The sequence below is a fragment of the Phragmites australis genome, chromosome 9 (genome assembly GCF_958298935.1).
Source record: "Phragmites australis chromosome 9, lpPhrAust1.1, whole genome shotgun sequence".
In the NCBI taxonomy this organism is placed as follows: Eukaryota; Viridiplantae; Streptophyta; class Magnoliopsida; order Poales; family Poaceae; genus Phragmites; species Phragmites australis.
In genome coordinates, this window is record NC_084929.1 from 8,810,538 (window position 1) to 8,832,190 (window position 21,653).

General features: G+C 54.0%; 1 protein-coding gene and 1 pseudogene across 1 annotated transcript; one reads left to right on the forward strand and one right to left on the reverse strand.

The window, feature by feature from the left end:
* Window positions 1–1,971: 1,971 nt before the first annotated feature.
* On the reverse strand, window positions 1,972–4,554 carry LOC133927979 (uncharacterized). Its single transcript, XM_062374292.1, has 3 exons — window positions 4,474–4,554; window positions 2,679–2,931; window positions 1,972–2,519 (listed from the first exon to the last, which is right to left on the reverse strand). Exons 1-3 carry the CDS (start codon window positions 4,552–4,554, stop codon window positions 1,972–1,974), a joined length of 882 nt encoding a protein of 293 aa, XP_062230276.1.
* An 855-nt stretch (window positions 4,555–5,409) lies between these two features.
* Window positions 5,410–6,240, forward strand: LOC133927980 (uncharacterized; annotated as a pseudogene).
* The last annotated feature ends 15,413 nt before the right edge of the window (window positions 6,241–21,653 follow it).

The window sequence follows — 21,653 nt, forward strand, 5'->3', positions numbered from 1 at the left end:
ACCGCTTGGCACGTAGCCGCCTCCTTCGCTTGCCCGGCGGTCGGCTCCTCCGTTTTGGCCCACGCAGCCGCCTCCTCCGCGTGCCCCACGCCGCCGGACCCCTTGGCTGCCCGCGCCGTTGGCCCCCTGCCCGCGCCGCCGGACCCCTTGGCCGCCCGCGCCGCAGGCCCCCTTCGCCGCCCACGCCGCCGGGCCCCTTGGCTGCCTGCGCCGCTGGCCCCTGCCCGCGCCGCCGGCCCAGCACCTCCGGTGCCCCCGCCCAGTAGATCTGAGCGAGAGAGGGACTCGGAGAGGGAGGGAGTCTGGCACAGAAGGAGTTCAGCTGGAGAGAGGGAGGGAGTCCGGCCAGGGAGTGGGAGAGAGGAGGAGGGAGGCGACTGGGAGAGTGAGGCGACGGGGAGAGATTTGGAGGCCGGCTGCAGTGAGGTTTGGAGGCCGGCTGTAGAGAGAAATGGAGTGGGCCGGCTGTAGAGAGAAATGGAGAGGAGATAGAATCATTTTAATATTAGAAATTTTACAATGGTAGAAATTGATTATCTGTATATTTTGCAATGCTAGAAATTGATTATATGTATACAATTTGTGTTATGCAGGTGTAGGTTACAACAATGGATAGTTTTTTGGATTTGATGAGTGATTGAAACATTGAAGACAATGGACCGTATTGGGATGATAGTCAATTTGCAAGCCCACTTGAGGAGCAACAAACGCCACATGTAGAAGCTGGTGCATCCCAAAAAGCAAAAAAGGCCAGATCAAAAAATTTCAGTGTAAAAGAAGACAACATGTTGGTGTCGGCATGGCTAGAAGTTCGTTTGGATGCTATACAAGGGAATGAACAATCACGTGCTACGTATTGGCAAAGAATTACTGATTATTTTCATGAGCACAAGGACTTTGCATCTGATCATAATTCCAATTCTCTACAGCATCGTTGGTCTGTCATACTAGAAGGTGTTAACCGGTTTTGTGGATGTTATGTTCAGATTCAAAACAGGAGGCAAAGCGGGGTGACAGAACAAGATAAGGTATAATGTTCTCTTCTTTATTTGATTGTCATTTCATATGGTGGTGCAAGTCTAATAAGGTGTACTTACATGTGTAGGTAATGCATGCATGTGAATTGTATAAATCAAAAGATCCGAAAGGCAGATCATTCGGATTGTTGCATTGTTGGAATATCTTGCAGCACGAGTAGAAGTGGAAGGATAGGTGCAGCGAGAAAAAATAGAAGACATCCACCACTGGAAGTCCATCGTCCAGTCCTGGGACCAACGAGAGTCATCTAGAGGTTGATGGGGAGGGTCATACTTCAGAGCCCGTGGTTAGGCCAGTAGGTAGGAAGGCGGAGAAAGAGCGACAGTGGCGAGGTAAAAATCCCGTCTCTCCTGGAGATAATCTTTACATGGAAGTGATGGAAAACTTGTGGGCTAAGAAGAAAGAGGCAGAAGCCTTGAAAGAGGTTGCAAAAAAAGAGCGCAATGATGAAAGACTTGCACTTGAGAAGAAAAGGATTGAACTGAAGGAACAAGATATTGAGTTAAGGAGAAGGATTGAAGATGATAAGGTGATGAATATGGATCTTAGTGCTATGAGTGAGCGACAACGACATTACTATACGAGCTTGCTGGATGAGATCATCGCTCGGCGGTTTGGCACAGGCTCGGGTTGAGCTACTTCATATATGGAACTTTAAGTATTTTGTTGGCACTTTAAGTATGTTGTATGAACTTTAAGTATGTTGTACGAACTCTATGTTAGTTGTATGGACTATCTATGTTTGTTGTATGGACTATCTATGTTAGTTGTATGGACTATCTATGTTAGTTGTTGTGTGATGAAAAAACTGCATACATTACCATACGTTATTACAACTGCATACATGATAGGTACTGACTACATTATTACAAGTGCATACATAATTAAAACAGTACATGATAGGTACCGATTATATTGGTACAACTACATACACTACACCCCTCCATATTTTTCCCACAGGTGCTCGACTAGATCATCACGAAGCTGTGAGTGAGTTTCCTTGTTAGTAATGGCTAGATGAGTTCGAAGAAACGCTTGCAGTTCAGCCGTAGGACGATGGGAAGCTGTCACAACTTCTCCCATCCCATCGAAATGGTGGTCACCTTCTGCATCTTGCTCATCTTCAATGATCATATTATGCATGATGATACAAGCTGTCATGATTTGTCCTAGTGTGTCTTGATCCCAAAATCTTGCTGGCCCACGAACAATGGCAAAACGAGATTGCAGAACTCCAAATGCTCGTTCCACCTCCTTCCTCACCGCTGCTTGTACTTTCGTAAAATATTTCCTCTTATTTCCTTGTGGAGATGGTATTGGCTTAACAAATGTGGCCCATTGAGGATATATGCCATCTGCAAGGTAATACCCCATTGTATAATTATGACCATTAATGGTGTAGTTCACTTCTAGAGCGTGCCCTTCAGCTAGATTTGCAAATAGATGAGAACGGTGCAGAACATTAATACCATTGTGAGATCCTGGTAAACCAAAGAAGGCATGCCAAATCCAAAGATCATGTGAAGCAACGGCTTCTAGAATAATGGTGGGCTCGTGCACATGACCGGTAAACTAACCTTGCCATGCTGCAGGGCAATTCTTCCACTTCCAATGCATGCAATCTATGCTCCCAAACATACCGGGAAAACCCTTTTGCTCTCTAATTGCAAGTAATCTAGCTGTATCATTATCATTTGGGGATCTCAGGTACTCATCACCGAAGATTTCAACAATAGCTTTCACAAACCTTTTAAGACTCTCTACAGCAGTACTTTCTGCAATCCGAATATAATCATCAGTAGCATCTGCTGCTACTCCATAAGTTAGCATCCTAAATGCTGCGGTTATCTTCTGCAAAGGAGATAACCTAAGACGCCTGATTCTATCTCTTTTCTGCACAAAATAATCATCATGTTGTTCTACAGCTTGCAGTATGCGAAGAAATAGAGAACGAGACATTCTAAACCTGAAGAAAGTAATAAGAATCAGCCGAACCCAAGAGGATGCACAAAAATGACGAACAAACAAAAACAGATCATTTACAAACCCGCGACGAAAGAAAGTTGGACCGTAGGTAGGAGCATCTGAAAAGTAGTCTTCGTATAGCCTCCAATGCCCAGCTTCTCTGTTGCGGTTGATATACTGACGTCCAGGCACAGAACTCCCAGGTCGTGCAGCATTCAAAAGCGCATATTGAGTATGTGCTTGGTGTAGTGTAGCAAGAATGAGTTCGTCTTCATCATCCTCCTCCTCCGACGATGAATCTACCAGAAAACGATGACTCATTTCGATCAGAGAGGGAACTACAAGGGAGTGGGACTTGTGAATGGCAACAGGGGACTGGCCGGGTTTATATAGAGTTGGAAGTAGCTGTTAGAAAAAACTAGCCGTTTGAAAAAAGTAGCCGTTGGAAAAATATAGCCGTTGGACAAAAGAGTAGCCGTTGGGAAAAAATAGCCGTTGAAAAAAAACCTTTGAAAAAAAGTAGCCATTGCAAAAAATAGCCGTTGGAAAAAAACCGTTAGAAATATAGCCGTTAGAATTAATTTGGTAGTTACAGGATAGTATTAAAATATGGGTGAGTGAAATATAGGGGGTCAAATTTAGGGGGCCGGTTGAAGCGCACAGAGAAATAGGGGGTCAGTCTGGATAGGGAGAACCCCTATATGAAGATATAAGGGGTCAATTTTAGGGGGCCGGATGGAGATGCTCTTACCGACTAAACCCTCCACAGCAGATGTCCCGTAGGAATGATTTTTCAATGTCACTAAAAGAAGTGACAATATCTTTTCCCCTGAATAACCCTAGATTTAATTTATTGATTCCTTAGGGAATTTTGAAGGTCTATACCAGTGTGAATCCTATCCTACCGAATCTTCTCAGACGTATCGTGGCAGGGGGAATAGTTGTATTGATTGAAAATAAAATAAATACAAAATTAAAATCTCTACTATATAAAGCAAGTTGGTCGTACGTGACCCCCTCCCACCTCCCGTTCCCCACTCCATCTAATAAAAAACTGTTCTGCCACGCTATAAAACCAGAAAAAAAAACCCCACAAACTAAAAACAAACATTATTATAGAAAATGTCATCACTGTAGAAAATGTCATCACTGCCGGTTTTTGAACTGGCAGTGAATAAGAGACAGTGATAATACAGGATTGTACATATTATTGCTGTTTCGTAACATGAATCGGCAGTGATACAATCTATCACTATCGGTTCTTGATCTCATTCTGGCTAATTTGTATGGTTATCACTGCCGGTTCTATCTATGAACTGACAGTGATACTCAATCCATGATAAAAAATAAAAAATTAAACATTCATTCATTAATTTAAAAGAGATTAACATTACTAATGATCATATTATATTATTTATACTAATTACAGCAAAAGTTGCCGTTATGCAGACGACAATGTAAAACCCTAACGCGCTCATCATCGCCGTCGTTGTCACCGCTGTCGTTGTCGTTGGCATCATCCTCCCCATCCTCCTCCTCTGAATATCTCATCTGGGCCTTCTTGGCCCTTGGCGGCTCGTCGATGAACTCATCTCACATCTCGTCATCCAACGAGGGGGATCCTGGCTGTGAAATGCCGGAATCAAACGAGGTGGGAGGTGCCTCATCCTGCAGGGCCTCCTCCTCCTTGGATGTGGACGCAAGTGTGGGAGGTGTCCTAAGAGAAGGCGGTGGAGGCGGCAGCGGATCCATGTGGATCACACGCGGGAGGTGGAGGTGCCTGGCGGTGGGCGAGAGAGAGAGACAGAGAGATATATAGAGGGAGACGTGCGGGTAGAGTGAAAGAGTGAGCGAGGATCACTCACATTTAAAGTCGTGGACATGAAGCCTGGCAGTCGTGCGTGTGAAGACGTACATATTTTGATGATCACTACCATTTTGTTAACCCAATCGACAGTGACAGCCATTATCACTGCCGGTTATTGTTTGCACATATTTTGATGAGCTAATATCACTGCTGGTTAGTAATATGAATCGGGATTGATGCCCAGTTCTTGTTACTAACTAGCAGAGTTATTCACTATCACTACTGGTTCTTGCTGACTCATATTTTTATGTGTGGTTGAAGCTTACGAATCAGCAGTGATTAAGGGGAGTAATGTTAGATAATCTAGTCATTTCTTTGCTAGCTAGTTGTCCTCTCTAGTTAGTGGCCAGGCTCAGTTTGTTGGAGCAATGCCGAGTCTTTCACATGGAGTGAGGCCGTGCGCGTAGTGCGCGGTGTGCACGGACCCCCCGCTGGCATGGCAGAATGGCCGGGCTCACGATCCTGTAATCACCGAATAAAATGAGAGGAGTAAACATGAAAATGCTGCTGGTTCTGGGTAGCGCCAAATTCATCTCTGCGTTCACAGTTTGAGTGCTCGAGTTCTAGCCAACACCAGGCACCACCCTGACTCACCGCCCCACCATGTCTGCTGCCACGGTGGTGCCCTGGCCGACCGAGCCGCTCCCCCTCCCGAGCGTGCTCTCCCTCTCACCACGCCTCAAGCTCCTCCTCACCTTCTTCCACGGCGACCTCACCGTCCGCTTCCTTGACAAGTGGCAGCTCAACTCCACACTCCTCGCCTTCCTCTGCGACCCACCCCTCTCCCTCTCGCTCCTCCCTGACTCCGACCTCTCCGTGCGCCGTATCCCTGACCTCCAGAAGGCAGAAGCACCACAACGACGAGCCCGTCGCTTCCGAGATCCTCCATGTCCGCGATATCTTCTTCCTCCGCCCCCAAACCCGCAAGGGTGACGGCGAGGCCGAGGAGGTGACCCGGTAATAGGAGGAGGAGTAGTACTTCGAGTGGCGGACCTCCCTGCTCGAGAAGCTCACCGGCATCATGCTCAACCTCGAGGGGGTCAAGTTCCAGATGAGGGTCGAGATCCTGCCGTCCGACGACTTCAGGGCGATGAAGAAGTTGTGAGAGAATTTCTACTCCTCCGAGCTACTGAATAGCAGTTTGAATTGGTTCTTATTGCATTCACTGCTTACTAAGAAGAATTTGGATTGATTTTGCTGCTTTCAGGGAATCCGGTGAGGAAGATAGCGAAAAGGCCAGACACAATTATTGTCCGTGGTGTGCCGTCCAGGTGGTTTGCATTGCAGAGACAAGGAGGATATCGTCCAAGCCATCCACTCTGGTCACTCACACTATCTTCTCGGCGCTTGGTAAAATAAGGTGCACTTAAGTGTTCTTGGAGTTTGTTTGGCTCATTAATTGTCTAGGGCGACTCGGTCGAGCTCCAGGCAGCAGCGGTCGTAGTCGTTGGAACCCGGACCAACTGCTGTGCGCCACCGCAGCAGTAAGCAGGGCAAAAGGGCGAGCTCTATCATCTAGTAATTTTTCTTGTGGTGATCAAGCCGTGCAATGTGTGCAGTGCTGCTCGTCAAGCCATAGGCAGTTGATGCGTCAGCCACCAGCATATAGGTGCAGGTGCTGGACGTGCTTGCGTGGTTCATAAATTAGTTTTCCAAGAGCAGCGTTGGCACTGCGCCCGTAGATTGTTGTGTCGTGAATTTTGTCATCGAGTATTCATTGTCCAGTTACATTTCATGCCTGCATGGAAGAGAAACAAGTATGCAGTCTGGGTGTTCAACAATTTTTGTACCATTATTTAAATCCATAATTTGTATGCACTTAGCATATAGTGACATAAAACTGAACTGAAACATACTATACCAAGTGATATTATTTTAAATCTTGTTTATTTCTTACGCTAGATGCACTAAAATGTGTCATGTCTACTTAATGACAGTCCTAAATTGAATTTTGTTTACTTAATGATAGTTTCTTTTTTGTGAAACTAAAGATATAAGTTAGTTCATGTCTAAAGAGACCGGATGCTTCTCCTCTCTGCAGATCAGCTACGGTTTGTAGGGGAGTCTGAAGAGATGCATCGTGCTATGGAGCCTGTGAATTTGATTAGAAGAGTAAGTCATCATACAGTTTGTTTCATGATATGAGGAAAGAAGCACACGCCTTGTTGCTGGTTGCTGCACAGAAACACACACATTGTATAGGTGAAGGAAATCGAGTAAGAAGCTTATGGTACGGTGAGCATATCATGAAAACACAAGATCCCAAGCAGACAGCTGCTGTTGATTTATCAAAAAGGCTTTAATATTTAAGGGCAGGGAATCATGGCAGCAGCCAAAAACTGTTTCCTTCAAGCCACTTCTCAATCTCTCCATTTTCTTTAGTCAGTTTTGGGGCAAGCGTGTTGCATCACTTCTTTTATCTTCTGCAATATGTGTGATCAGATCACAGTAACATGGTACATTCCCCAGAATAGCTAGAAGAAAATGGAGGGAGGAATGGCACACTCGACAGGAAGCATGTTTCTTGTGCAAGGTAACTTCATTGTTGTTTTTTCGCCATTGTTTTCCAATAATTTGTGCTGTCATTCCTCCCTCCATTTTCTTCTAGCTTGCATGGTAACTACATCATCATGCACTGCAAGACCAGAGCAAGAGCAACAAGCCACGAGAAGCAAATTCTATAGGACCATATCCTATGAAGACCTTATCTCCTGTGATGACACGTGCCCTCTCTCTCTCCTCCCTTTTCAGCCCAACTATTGGATCACAGGATGGATAACATAGATGAGGTCTCACGAGAGTCTTTTTGAAAAGAGTCCTATAGAATTTGCTTCCATCTTTGGGAGTCGCGGGGCTTACGTGACCATTGGCTGGTGGCGTTTGTCGCCACCCACATCTCTACCGCTGTCATCCACTCCAGTGAGTACCGGGCCATTCTTCTTTACCCTCTGGTTTCTGTACAGAAGTTAGTGATGACCTCTCAAAATTATTTTCTTTTTGTAATAGTAATCAAAGAAGTGGCTGATTAGTAAGTGATTCAATTTTTTGCATTTTGGTCAGGTCTATTTGTGATCCAGCTTAGAGAGATTGCTACTATAAAATGTTTTAAGAATGTCCATAGTATTGCTCAATGCTGTAGGTTTCTTGATTAGGTGGAATTTTCACCATATATATATAAACTTCTTTTTTTAATTGGCTCCGGCAAGCTGCAGGATCATCATTCTCCAGTGATAAACAAGTACTGTTGACATTGCTATGAATTGGAGATTGATAGAGAATAGTGTGCTTGGAAAAAGGAAAGAGCATCACAACCTGAAAAAAGAGCGTTGGAAGAGTTACCTCAACCGGAATAAAATATGTAGCACTAATGTAAATTTACCTGAGTTCAGATGAGATCGTTGATCGGTAGCAGGCTTTGTCAATATACAAGTGGTTTACATATCTTCTTACATTAGTTTTTTTATAGGCAAAGCAGCATGATAAGTGTATTGTTGAAACTAAGTCAGATTTGTCAGTGATTGCAGGATGCTTTACATATGCTCTTGAATTATGTGTATTGTTACGTATTTGCAGCTTTTTGTTAGAACAGAAAGAAAGCAAGGATGAGTGAAGCATAATTCAATCAGTATGTAAGTTTAGCTGATATTTGGCTATTATGGTCGTATTCGATGTACCATGGTAACAACTCATAAGAATTGGAATTAACATGCTACGAGTTGAATAGATTTTTTTTAATTACATTTCGACACATACCATTTCTTTTATATGGATTTATTATTCCATAGATAAAGATGACCAAATGGGCCAATCGGGCTGGCCCGGCACGGGCCCAACTCGGCACGGCCCGAAATCGGCACGGCCCGATTGGCCCATTTACTGTTACGGGCCGTGCCGTGCCGGCCTGCGTGCCGAGTCGTTGGCCCACGGCACGGCCCAACTGTCACCGTGCCGTGCCAGGCCGGCCCACGGCACGGTCGGCACGATGGGCCCGGCCGGCACGATGGGCCCGTTCGGCACGATGGGCCCGTTCGGCACGACGGGCCTAGTCGGCACGGTGGAGGCACGACGGGCCAGGTCGGCACGGGAAGGCACGACGGGCCCGGCCGGCACGGTGGAGGCATGTTTGGCCTGTCAGCACTCCGAAAAATAGGAAAAGAATAAAAAATAATAGCTAAAAAAATTAAAAAAAAACAATAAAAATATAGAAAATAAATACATAAGATCTTTATTGATTGATTGTCTCATTAAAAACCTTTCTACTAGAAGGAAAAAAGAGTACAACCTACGATTATGCTCTGAAAATTACATGGTTTCATTAGAAACCTCAGAATTTTGCTTGCAATATTTAATATGCTTCCTCAAGTGTCCCGTTCCATTTGGAGATCTGGCACCTATTTCTTTGCTGCATATATTACACTTAGCAAATCTTACCTGTTCCCCGTTAATTTCTGTGAAGACCTTTTCAAAATGTTGCCACACCCATGACCATGCACGCGAGTTCTCGGCGTCTTGATCCATGAATTGAAATATGGAATTGGTTTCTTGATGTGAAGTGGCTACTGGCTACTTGGCTAGCAACTAGGAAAAGAGAGATGGGTGACCGATGAGATTACATGGAGTTTGAGATGGAGTAGATGGTATTTATAGGCCATGATAAGAGGAGAGGTGGGTGGGGGTGGGGCCGTGGGGGTTATTTTTTAAAAAATAAACAAAAAACATGAATAAAATAAAAAAAACTTAGAAATAATAGGGGCACATGATTAATTCTAAAAATGAGCTTTATTGATAGGTTGCCTCATTAAAAATCTTTCTAGCAAAGGAAAAAAGAGTACAACCTAGCTCAGAAAATTTGAAATTACACGTTCTCATCAGCATCTAGATACAAATTTTGGAATGATTCTTCAAGCTTAGTATTTTCTGCAGTGTGTTGCATTCGTGCTTCAGCTTGTTCCCAATCCTTTACTATGGTGAGTATTTCAACCATCTCACATGACAGATTTGTTCTTCTCTCTTCGATTATCCTTCCTGTAAGACTGAAGGCAGCCTCAGAAGAAACTGTAGATACAGAAACCGTTAACAAATCTCGCGCTAACAGTGAAAGCACTGGATAATTCGTCTTGTGCTCATGCTACCATTGCAGTATGTTGAAGTTTTCTTGTTCGTGGCTGATAACATCACTATCGATGAAGGTAGTGTCGGTGTATCAGGAACCGGGGGTCCCCGAATCCCGAGGCCAGGCCAGCAATCCGCCACATGGCGCCATCCCGCGGAGTCTCTCCCACAAGGTGAAAAAGATCGAGTCCCGGGAGAGGGCGCTCGGGGCCACACTCGGTGGCCCCCGAAGTACCCCAGTTCCCCGATGATCCACGAAATCTAAGTACCGGGAAGAAAGTACTCGGGAAGGTGTACGGTGACCTCCGAGCACCCAAGTCCCCCGACGACCAGGAAAGCTAAGTACCGGGAGAAATGCACCTGGGGTCGCTGGTAGTGCCCCCCTGGGCACCTAAGTATCCCGAGGACCCACTGAAGGAAGTTCTGGGAGAGTGTGCTCGGGGCTGCGTGCAGCAGCCCCCGAGCACTCGGTTACCCGAGGATCCGTACAAATGTGCCCGGGAGAGAGTGCTCGGGGAGGCGAACGGCGACCCCCGAGCACTCGGTACCCCGACGACCCAGGGAGCCCCCTAGCAGTGGCCCCGAGGGGCCCACCGATGAGGTGTCAGCCAGTCAAAGGCCCAAGGCCGCATTTAAAGAGCGTGCGTGGCCTGTCACCTCCAACTGCTCCTGCCGCACTCAGCGTCAGTTCCTGCCACGTTCTGGCAGAGGGGCGTGGGGTTATTAATTGCACGGGTCCCATCCCGTGCCATCCGGCCTGTCTCTGGATAACGTCGTAAGGACCGAGGCGTTCCGTCTGCCGCGCTGCTATGGCAGGGGAACAAGACAGGGCGGGCACACCGGGCCGCTCTGCAGCTGCTCGGTGGGCTCTCTCCATGGCGCCCGTTGCCAGAGCATTTATGGTGACGGATGACCGGGTGTGCGATGCATTTTCCACCCCCGGTCACTTTGCCCAGAGTCAATGATGATGCCCTTTCCATTTATGGTGTCTCGGAACTCCTGCTCCACGTCCCGTTCGGGGCACGCTGCTGCCGGCGGGTATTTAAAGCCACCGGCGGCACAAAAAAAGGAGAGCTCAGTAGCAGTGTGGAAAAACACAGCACAAGAGAAACAACGGCTGAGAAGTAAACAACACGAGACAGGCCGAAGAACAAAGAGCCCCAAGCTCTAAGATAGACCAACATTCTTGTAACCAGCAACATCCTTGAGGGACTTCCTCAGGGCATTTATAGTATCCATACAGGAGTAGGGTGTTACGCCCCCGTGCGGCCCGAACCTGTCTAAACACCATTGCATTTACTCCTTTCCGCATTAGATCATTCCGCATCGCCGGCCATCGCATTCATACCCATTTATTTCTCAGGCGAACATATTCAGGATCATCCCCCGGCCGAATCTCTAAAAAGGGGTCCCCCAGGATCCCTGCAACAGGAGTTTACCCTCCGACAGCTGGCGCGCCAGGTAGGGGAAAAATCCCTGAATCTGTTTGTTTATTTTCTTCCGCAGAAAAAATAGCCGGTGATCATCACCTCCAGCGTTCCGGTTCCAGTTCCAGCGGGGAAATGCAGCACCTCGCACAGGAGGCCCCGGTCGCTGCTGCGTCCCAGCAACAGCCACGATCTGCACGCGCAGCATTCCCCTCCCAAGGGGACCAGGGCGCTGGGCCCAGCAGGGCCGTCGCCGTCGTCGTCGGTGCACCATCCGACCCCCAGCCAGTGGCCGAAACTGCTGCCGCCAGGTCCTCGTCTGGACAGCGCCGGGCGCCTCTCCGGCGTAGACTCGCCTTCGACGAGGTCAGCCCCGGGAGCGCGCTGCTTGCAGCACACGCTCTCCTCAGGCATCCACCAGTCCAGGCGGCAGGGGAAACCCCGGAGGGCCGCTGGCTCCAGGAAGTCGCCGCCCTGGTCGGCACTGCCCGCCTCCAGGTGCTGGCCGAGAGTTCCCGTGCCACTACCCAGTGTGGCACCGCTAGGACCGGCCCATCGTCAGGTGGCGTTCGCCCTGGCCGGGGGGTTTCCAGGCGGAGCGCCGCCCCCCTGGCCGCTTCTGGAGCCCAGGACCTCCGCTTGCACCTGAATGAGCGGAGGGGCATCGAAGACGCACGCGTCACTCTCGAGCCCCAGCGGGAGACCCAGCAGGAGGCTGAAGCTGAGGACCAGGCTTCCTCCTTGCCGGCCCATGACCGCCGGGGCTCCCCGAGTCGCTGGTGTTCGCCGCCCAAGGGTGCTGCCCGCGCTGCAGGGTACGGCATCTGGTGTCATGCATTCGCCAGTGAGCTCTGTCGGGTCAAATGGCCCACCAAGTTCCGCCCCGAGATGCCAGAGAAGTACGACGGGTCCATCGACCCCGTCGAGTTCCTCCAGATTTACACCACCGCTGTCCAGACGGCTGGTGGCAGTGAAAAGGTGATAGCTAACTACTTTCATGTTGCCTTGAGGGGCTCTGCCTGCTCTTGGCTGATGAACTTACCCCCAGGATCTATTAGCTCCTGGGATGATCTTTGCCACCAGTTCGTGGCTCATTTTCAGGGCACATTCACGCGCCCCGGCCTGGAGTGCGATCTCCATGCCATCAAGCAGCAGGAGGGGGAGACGCTGCGGCGCTTTATTCAGTGCTTCAGCCAGGTCCGCAACACTATCCCACGGATAACCCCTCACGCTGTCATTGTCACTTTCCGGCAGGACGTCCGCGACGAGTGGATGCTCGAGAAGCTAGGCACGCACGAGGTCGAGACCACCGCGGAACTTTTCGCACTGGCCGACAAGTGCGCTAAGGCGGCGGAAGCTCGGGCTTGGCACGTTCCGCGCCCTGAGCACCCCGCCGCCGATCAACCAGGTCCTTCCCGCTCCGACAGGCGGGAAAAGAAAAAGAGAAGGAGGTGCGAGGCCGTCCCCGTCGAGCCGGCCCAGGGCCCTCCCCGTGGGCCGGCCCAAGAGCTCGACTGCTAGCAAGCACACCTGGCGGCTGCCGACAGACGGCCTGCGCCCGCGAGAGCCCCGGCCCGAGCCCCTCCTAGGGCTCCGGCTCCCGCAAGGGCTCCGACTCCCACCAGAGCTCCCGCTCCAGCAAGGGCCCCCACTCTCGCGGGGCCTGAGCCAGGGAAGTGGTGCCCGATCCAGCAGACCAGATGGCATGACCTCACGGAGTGCCGCACGGTCAAAGGCCTCGTCGAGCAGCGCCAAAGGGACCGCGACGAGCTCCGCGGGGGTGGCGACGATGAAGCCACCCCCAACAACACAGAACTCGGCTTCCAGGAGCCTGAGCACACCGTTGCCTTCATCGACGGAGGCGCGTACACACCCTCCTCCCGCCGCAGTGTCAAAACCATGCGACGTGAGGTGTGCTCGGCGACCCCGAGTGAAGAGGCCGCGAGGCCTCTGAAGTGGTCGGGCGCACCGATCACGTTCAGCTTGGCCGACCACCCCGCCAGTACTGCAGGCGTGAGGTGACTACCCCTGGTAGTGTCCCCCACCATCTGCAACGTGAAGGTCAGCAGGGTGTTGATCGACGGGGGAGCAGGCCTTAACCTCCTCTCCAAGGAGGCTTTCGAGAAGCTGCAGGTGCCCTCTAGGCGCCTAAAGCCGTCGCTCCCATTTTACGGGGTGACGCCTGGGCACTCCCTGCCCCTCGGGCAGGTCGAGTTGCCCGTGACATTCGGGAGCCGGGACAACTTCCGAACGGAGAACGTCATCTTCGACGTCGTGGAGCTCCCCCTCCCCTACAATGCCATCCTCGGGCGCCCGGTGCTCGCTCGGTTCATGGTGGTCACGCACTACGCGTACCTCACGGTCAAGATGTCGGGCCCAGCGGGCCCCATCTCCGTGTCCGCCGAGACCAGCAGCGCCGCCTCCTGCGCCGAGCAGTCATACTCGGCCTTGGTCTCAGCCCGAGCTGAGGTCGAAGGTCATCCAGGGGGCCCGGGACCCTCTACATCCAAACCCCGACTCGCTGCCGACGCCTCCGTTCCTACGAAGGAGGTCGTGGTGGGCGAAGGTGCCTCCCAGGTCATCCGAATCGGCGGTGACTTGGGTGGCAAATAGGAAAGCGCGCTTGTCGCCTTCCTCCGGGCTAACATCGACGTGTTTGCATGGCAGCCATCTGATATGCCCGGGATTCCTAGGGAGGTGATCAAGCACCACCTGGCTGTGCATCCGGACGCACGCCCGGTGAAGCAGAAGGTCCGGTGGCAGGCGCCCGAGCGCCAGGAGTTCATCCGGGAGTAGGTCAGCAAGCTCCTTGACGCCGGATTTATCCAAGAGGTCCTCCACCCCGAGTAGTTGGCAAACCCAGTTATCATCCCAAAGGCCAACGGCAAGCTCCGCATGTGCGTGGACTACACCGATCTAAACAAGGCTTGCCCCAAAGATGCTTTTTCTTTGCCCCGCATAGATCAAATTGTAGATGCAACTGCAGGATGTGATCTTTTATGTTTTTTAGATGCAAACTCTGGTTATCACCAGATTCGCATGGCCATAGAGGATGAAGAAAAAACTGCTTTTATCACTCCGGTGGGGACTTATTGCTATGTGTCGATGCCTTTTGGTTTGCGCAACGCTGGGTCTTCTTTCCAGCGCGCTATCCGCATCACCCTTGATTCGCAGGTTGGCCGCAACGTCGAGGCCTACATCGACGATCTCGTGGTCAAGTCCTGAGACCGCGCCACCCTACTCGAAGACCTTGCTGAGACTTTCAATAGTCTCCGCACTACCCGCCTGAAGCTCAACCCCGAGAAGTGTGTCTTTGGGGTACCTGCGGGCAAGCTCCTCGGTTTCTTGGTTTTCAGCCGAGGGATCGAGGCCAATCCAGAGAAGATCCGGGCCATCGAGCAGATGCGACCCCCGGCTCAACTCAAGGAGGTTCATCGTCTCGCCGGCTGCATGGCAGCCCTCGGGCGCTTCATCTCCAAACTTGGGGAGCGGGGGCTCCCCCTCTTCAAGCTTCTGAAGAAGACCGGTCATTTCTACTGGACGCCGAAGGCTGAGCAGGCCTTCTGTGATCTGAAGAAGTATCTCACCTCACCACCCGTGCTGGTGGCCCCGTCTGAAGGCGAGCCACTGCTTTCTACGTGTCGGCCACTCCTCAGGTCGTAAGCATGGTGTTGGTGGTGGAGCGCGATGAGTGCACGGGGTCAGGTGCTGGGTCCCAGCTCCCAGCTGCCCCCGAGCACTCCCCCGTCCTCTCGGCTCCCCCCAAGCAGGGGGTCTAGCTCGAGCACTTGGCTCCCCCCGAGCAGGGGGTCGAGCCCGAGCACTCGGTTCCCCCCGAGCAGGGGGTCAAATCCGAGCACTTGGCTCTTCCCGACCAGGGAGTAGAGCTCGAGCACTCGGTCAGCCCCGACCATGTCGCCGAGCCAGGGGGTTGTAGCAGGCCCTCAGGTGAAGCCGCAATCCGGGCCCGCTGGGTACAGCGACCGGTGTACTTCGTCAGTGAAGTCCTCCGGGAGGCCAAGACAAGGTACCCCCAGGCTCAGAAGCTGCTCTATGCCATGCTCATCGCTTCCCAGAAGCTGCGCCACTACTTCCAGGCACATAAGGTCTCAGTGGTTACCACGTACCCACTGGGGCCCATCCTCCGGAACCGAGAAGGCACCGGGCGTGTAGTCAAGTGGGCGGTGGAACTGGCAGAGTTCGACCTGCACTTTGTCAGCCGCCAGGCGATCAAAAGCCAGGCGCTCTCTGACTTCGTGGCGGATTGGACGTCCGTCCCTGAGGTCGTCTAAGAAGAAATCTCCACATATCCTGGGCACGATGCGCCCGGGTACTGGATTATGCATTTCGACGGTTCCCTCACGCTGAAAGGCGCAGGGGCCGGAGTGGTTCTCACCTCCCCAACGGGTAAAGAACTCCGGTACGTCGCGCAGCTGCAGTTCCACGCATCCAATAACATGGCAGAATATGAGGGCCTCATCGCCGGCCTCCGAGCCGCGGTGGGCCTCGGGATTCGTCGCCTCCTGGTCAAGGGAGACTCCCAGCTGGTGGTCAACCAGGTGTCGAAAGAGTACCAGTGCACGGATCCTCAAATGGCGGCGTACGTGGCGGCAGTCAGGAAGCTGGAGAAGCGCTTCGACGGCCTGGAGCTGCGGTACATCCCTCGCCGCGACAACGCTCTGGCCGACGACCTCTCCCGCCTGGCCTCCTCCCGTGCGAGCGTCCCTGCCGGAGTCTTTGAAGAAAGGCTCACACGGCCTTCTATCCTGCCTGCCGAACAGGACGAAGGGGAAACCTCGAGCTTAGTTCAGGGGACCCTAGCGGCACCCTCAGTGGGAAGCCCCGACAGGGTGCCGCCGTCCGGCGAGTGCGCTGCGCTTGCTGATTATTCTCAAGATGCCTCGTGGATGGACGAGATCCGAGGGTACTTGAAGGAAAAGTTCCTCCCCGGGGAAGAGGCTTTTGCCGAAAGAGTTGCTCGGCAGTCCAAACGCTATGCCATAGTAGATGGGGATCTCTACCGGTGTAGTGCAGGCGGCATTCTCCTGAAATGCATCTCCCGGGCAGAAGGCGGTGAGCTTCTCGCTGAGGTCCACGAGGGCGAGTGCGGTGGCCATACATCGTTCCGCATGTTGGTCGGGATGGCTTTCCGGTAAGGTTTCTACTGGCCTACAACCCTCCAGGATGCTTCTGAGCTGGTTCGGCGCTGCAGAGCGTGCTAGTTCCACGCAAAGCAGATTCACCAGCCAGCTCAGGCTCTTCAAACCATCCCCCTGTCATGGCCTTTCGCGGTCTGGGGGCTAGACATTCTGGGTCCATTCCCCGAAGCAATCGGGGGCTATGAGTACTCTACGTCGCCATCGACAAATTCACCAAGTGGCCGGAGGCGGTTTTAGTCGTCAAGGTGACCTAGAACACGGCGCTCCAGTTTATCCACGGTATCACCAGTCGCTTTGGTGTCCCGAACCGGATCATCACCGACAATGGCACGCAGTTCACAAGTGCCCTATTCGGGGACTACTGCGAAGACCTCGGCATCAAGCTCTGCTTCGCCTCTGTCGCTCATCCTCGGAGCAATGGGCAAGTCGAGTGCGCCAACACGGAGATACTGAAGGGGATCAAAACCTGGACCTACAACGTGCTCGCAAAGCATGGGAAAGGGTGGATCGATGAGCTGCCTGCCGTGCTATGGGCCAACCGGACCACGCCAAGTCGCGCTACCGGGGAGACTCCTTTCTTTCTTGTTTATGGCGCTGAGGCGGTCCTCCCCTCCGAGCTCACTCTAGGCTCCCCTCGGGTGCATGCCTACTCTGAAGGCGAACAGGAGCAGCAAAGGCGCGATGACGTCGACTATTTGGAAGAGTGCCGACGGCGTGCCGCCGTCCGGGCAGCCCGCTACCAGCAAAGCTTACGGCGCTACCATCAGCGTCACGTCCAGGCCCGGTCTCTCGAGGTGGGGGATCTAGTTCTCCGACACGTCCAATCACGCGAAGGAAGGAATAAACTGTCCCCTATGTGGGAAGGTCCCTTTACCGTGATCGGTGTCCCACGAGAAGGCTCCTTTCGGCTGGCTGCAGAAGATGGGCAACCGCTCCCCAACCCGTGAAACATCGAGCACCTGCGCAAGTTCTTCTTGTAGATGGCCATGTTTGCAGGCTCAGGTCAACCAGGCCGGGGGCTTCCCCCCCGCCCAAATTGACCGGGGGCTACCACTAACTGGGTAAGTCACCCAACCTTGTAAAAAAATTGTCAATACAATATGTATATCAATCTGCAATCCTTATGTCAATTTTCATTTTTCTGGATTCCATATGTTTAATCTGTCTGGTGAGATGCTCGATTGTGCGAGAAAAATTCGCTCTCTCATTTTCCCCGTTGATAATAGAATCCCGATCGGTATGCGCGCGGGCAATTGCTGCTGACTTACGTTTGTTGTGGTAGGCTGTGGTGTTCGGTGTCGTGACAGTCTCCCAGGCACTACCGAGCCCCTGGGGTTCTCGGGTAATCCCATCGCCCGAGCCGCTCGAGTAGTCCGGATCCTAGGCCCGAAGGGCAGGCTGTCGGTGCTCGGTCTGGTCTGTCATACCCGGGCACCACCAAACCATAGGACCTCTAGGTTATGCCTCTGTCTGCTCTTGTCCGCCGGTCTGGGCATTCGAGAGGTCTCGGGTCGAAAACGAGAGCAGTCCATAATGAGTACCGCACTAACAGAGCGCACCAAGCAAAGAATTTCTCTATTTTTCTCAAGTCACAGATCGACAATCAAAAGTAAAAGCAGCTCGACCGTGAAGGCCTCGGCGCTCAGGTCGCTGCTCGGCCCTAAGGGTCCTCGGGTGGTCCTACTGCTCAGGCATGAGTGGTCGGGATCACCTGATCCGGCCCCCCTTACACCTTCCCCTGCTCGGGCGCCCCAGCCGTGGGAACCAAGCTTCCCGGGCACCCCGAGCTCGGAGCGCATGCCCCTCCTGGATCGATTGGTCGGAAGGCTGACAGTTGTCCGGTGAGTGGTTAAATTCAGACGAATTTACATTCAGTAATATATTATTCCCGAGTTGTCCTCGGGGGCCCTCGTACTCTAATCCGTTCGGCGAGATGGTCTCCTCGCGCACAAAACCCTGCCACGTGTCCACTTTTTCCCGGAACGACAGAACGGTCAGTAGAAAGGTGTACCGTACGTACGGCAATGTTTGATTGAAGTCTTTCATGGTGGTCGTGGTGTTCGGTCCGCTTAAAAGGCCTCGGGCACTACCGAGCCTCTGGGGTTCTCGGGTTATCTCACGGCTCGAGCGGTCGGGAGCCTAGACTCTGGGGCGGGCTATCGGTGCTCGGTCCGGTCCGTCCTAGCTCGGGCCCCACCAAACCGTGGGGACTCTTGGTCACATTCCCGCCTGCACGTGTCTCCAGTCTACTTGCTGAGTGGTCGCAAGTGGGAAAGTGTTCACTGGTCATGGCGTGCTCTGTGCTGGATCGATCTATCTCACGAGCAAGGAAGTTCGTACCTTTGTCTTTTGACTTAGCAGTTACGGACTCGCGAGGGCTCGGGGGCTGAACACGCCGAGAAGGCTGGTCGGGGCGACTTCGTTCTCGGGGAAGGAAAGGTCGGGCTCGGTCCGACTGAGTACTCCTCGGGGCATCAAGTGAAAACAGCAGAAACTTCATCAAGCACTTAGAAGAATACTGGAGTTGCGACCCCAAAGAAAGGCTTCCATTATATTCACAAAAAAGGACAGCTATTCTGAGGGATCACTTCCATATTTACATCAAGACAAAGAAAAAGAAAAACTACAAAAGCCTACTCTAAGTCGGAGCCCTCACCGCTGCTCCCCGGGTCTGGAGGCGGCGGCGCCTCTCGCACAAAGCAGGCTGCCACCTCGGTGGCGGCGCCCCGAACCGCCTCCCGGGCGGCCTCCTCCTCAGCTTTGACCACCCCTTCCCGAGCTGGTTCTAGCGGGAAGTTTGGGTCCCGGCTTCGGTAGCAGGCCAGGACATGTTCGGCCACTGCCTGGGCCAAACCACGCCCTTCCCGGGCGGCGAGTTCCTGGACAGCCTGGGGCAGCGCCTCGAGGTGCTGGCTGATCCTTTGAAAGCCAAGGGCAATCCGGCCGAGGCCAGTCCCCTTCGCATCCACGTCGACTCGCCCGAGCCTAGCCACCCTCACGGACCTCTGTGTGTGCCGGAGGATGCCTTCCATCATCCGCTTCACATTGGCCCGTTCGGTCTCGGTGGCCTCGAGCTCCTACGTCGCGCGCCGCAGCCGCTCCTCGAAGCCCTGTCCCCCGGCCGCGCCGGTCGCCTAGGCTTCAGCCCGCTTCACCTGCTCCTCAAGGGTGGAGAGGGCCTGCTCGCGGGCGGTCAGCTCGGACTCCCACTTGGCGGCCCGCTCCTCCCAAGCGGCCGCGGCCAGCACCGCCTCAGCAGCCTCTGTCTCCTGGAGGATCAGCAGCTCCTCCCGGGCTTCCAGGTCCACTGTCGTGATGCCGACATCGGTCTCCCTGATCGTGACGTCCTCCTCCCGGCTCTGGAGTTCCTCCTCCCGGTGTTGGAGGTCAGCGTGGACCAGGTCAGCCTTGCCTTTCAGGCGGGCCAATTCAGCCTGGGAGGCTTCCGCCGCCCTCTCACGGGCCAGAACAGTCTCCTCCCGCGCCTACGCCTGCCTTTCCCTGGTGAGCGCCTCGGCAGCCTGCTGCTGCGACGCCTCGGCAAGGCGGGTGCCCTCTAGGGCCTTCTGCTCCTCCTCCAGGGTGCGCCGCTCGCCGTCGTTGGCGGCGCGCGCCGCGGCGACGCGGACATCAAAAAGGTGCCAGCCCGCGACAAGCCGCGCCCTCTCCGCAGCAAGGGCGGCGTGGTTCGCCTCAAGCTGCATCATCTCCCCCGCCACGGCCGCCTCCAGCTGCCCGATCGGCGGGCTGGCTAGGCGACGGCTGGGCGTTGGCTCCCCTGCGAGCCTCCTCCGAGGGGCTCGGGGTCCCGGAAAATTGCCATGCAGGCACCGCCCATGACGAAGTTGACCGCCCCATGCTCGATGCGCCCGGGGCGGACTCAGTCGGCGCCGGCTGCTCGGGCACGGCTGTTGCCACCAGCTCGGGGCTGGGCGGCGCCTGAGTTTCCTTCTCGGTCGGCACGCTTGGCGGCTCCAGCTCCACCGGCGCGCTTGGTTCATGCGCGCTCGGCTCGGGGGCTGGAGCCGGCCTCGGTGCCTCCACCGGCGGCCTGCAGAAGAAAAGCGAAGGTTAGCCTCCAAAGCCGCTCCGGGCGAGGCATGCTCACGAAGAAAGGGGGGAAAAAACTTACGCAGATTTGGGTCCTCGGTATTGCCATCTCGATGCCGGGATCCTATACCCCGGGCCCGATGGCGTGGGCCCGGAGTCCTACCTCCTCTTCCACGGGGGGCTCTGCGGGGCCACCGTGCGGTCTCCGGGCTCCAGACCAGGCCAGAGCAGATCAAAGTCTGGTTCCAGAACCGTAGATGCCGCCCCCGCCGACGGCCCCGCGCTGGACGACTGACCGCCCCGGCCTCCCTCCTCGCCAGGCGACGGTGATGGCGGGGATGCCGGCGCAGGAACGAAAGTCCGGGGGCGCTTCCCTCTGTCCCCCGGCGCTATCGCCGCCCCGCTGTCGGCGGCGCCTCCTTCTCCGGCTTGGCGGCTGTTGCCCGCAGTAGCCCCACCGCTAGCCTGCGGCTCGCCGCCTGCGGCGCCCGGGCCACTGGTTTGCGCCGGATCGCTTGCGGCCTCCTCGCCGGCCGCCTCGTCCGCCCCGGGGATCTGAATGGTCCCGGGATTTCGGCGCCCTGGTTTGTCGACCAGCCCCTGGGCGTCGAACTCCGGCAGCTTCACCTGCAACGCCACCCGGTCAGGATTGGCGCAGAGCGCCATCACCTTCCACGGGAGCTCCGCCCGGCTCAGGTCGTCCACCCAGATCACCACCCGGAGCAGGCCCCTCAGCGCCGGCGTACCTAGGTCCCACTCCACGTCGATCTGGGTCTGGGTGATGTCCTGGGGGCCGGTGTAAAACCATCAGGGCCGGGCCCGCTCCCGCAGGGGTGCCAAGCGGCGGCGCAGGTAGTCCGCCACCACCATCACCGAAGTAAGCCCGGCCTGGCGCAGGAAGTCGATGCGCTCCAGGACTGGCGCCATCCGCGCGTCCATCTGCGGCGGCATCTCCCAGGTCGCCTTCTGGGCTTCCGCCGCCATCTCCGGTAGAGTCAGACGATCGTGGGGGCTGACGTCGACGTAGAACCAGTC

Bases quoted from the DNA above. Each gene is read 5' to 3' on its own strand.
- LOC133927979 (XM_062374292.1), bottom strand. From the start codon at position 4,554: ATGAGATATTCAGAGGAGGAGGATGGGGAGGATGATGCCAACGACAAC. The intron at 2,932-4,473 runs GTTAGGGTTTTA...TATTTTGTGCAG, and splicing joins ACGACGGCGATGATGAGCGC to AAAAGAGATAGAATCAGGCG. The intron at 2,520-2,678 runs GTATGTTTGGGA...TTGGTTTACCAG, and splicing joins AGAGCAAAAGGGTTTTCCCG to GATCTCACAATGGTATTAAT.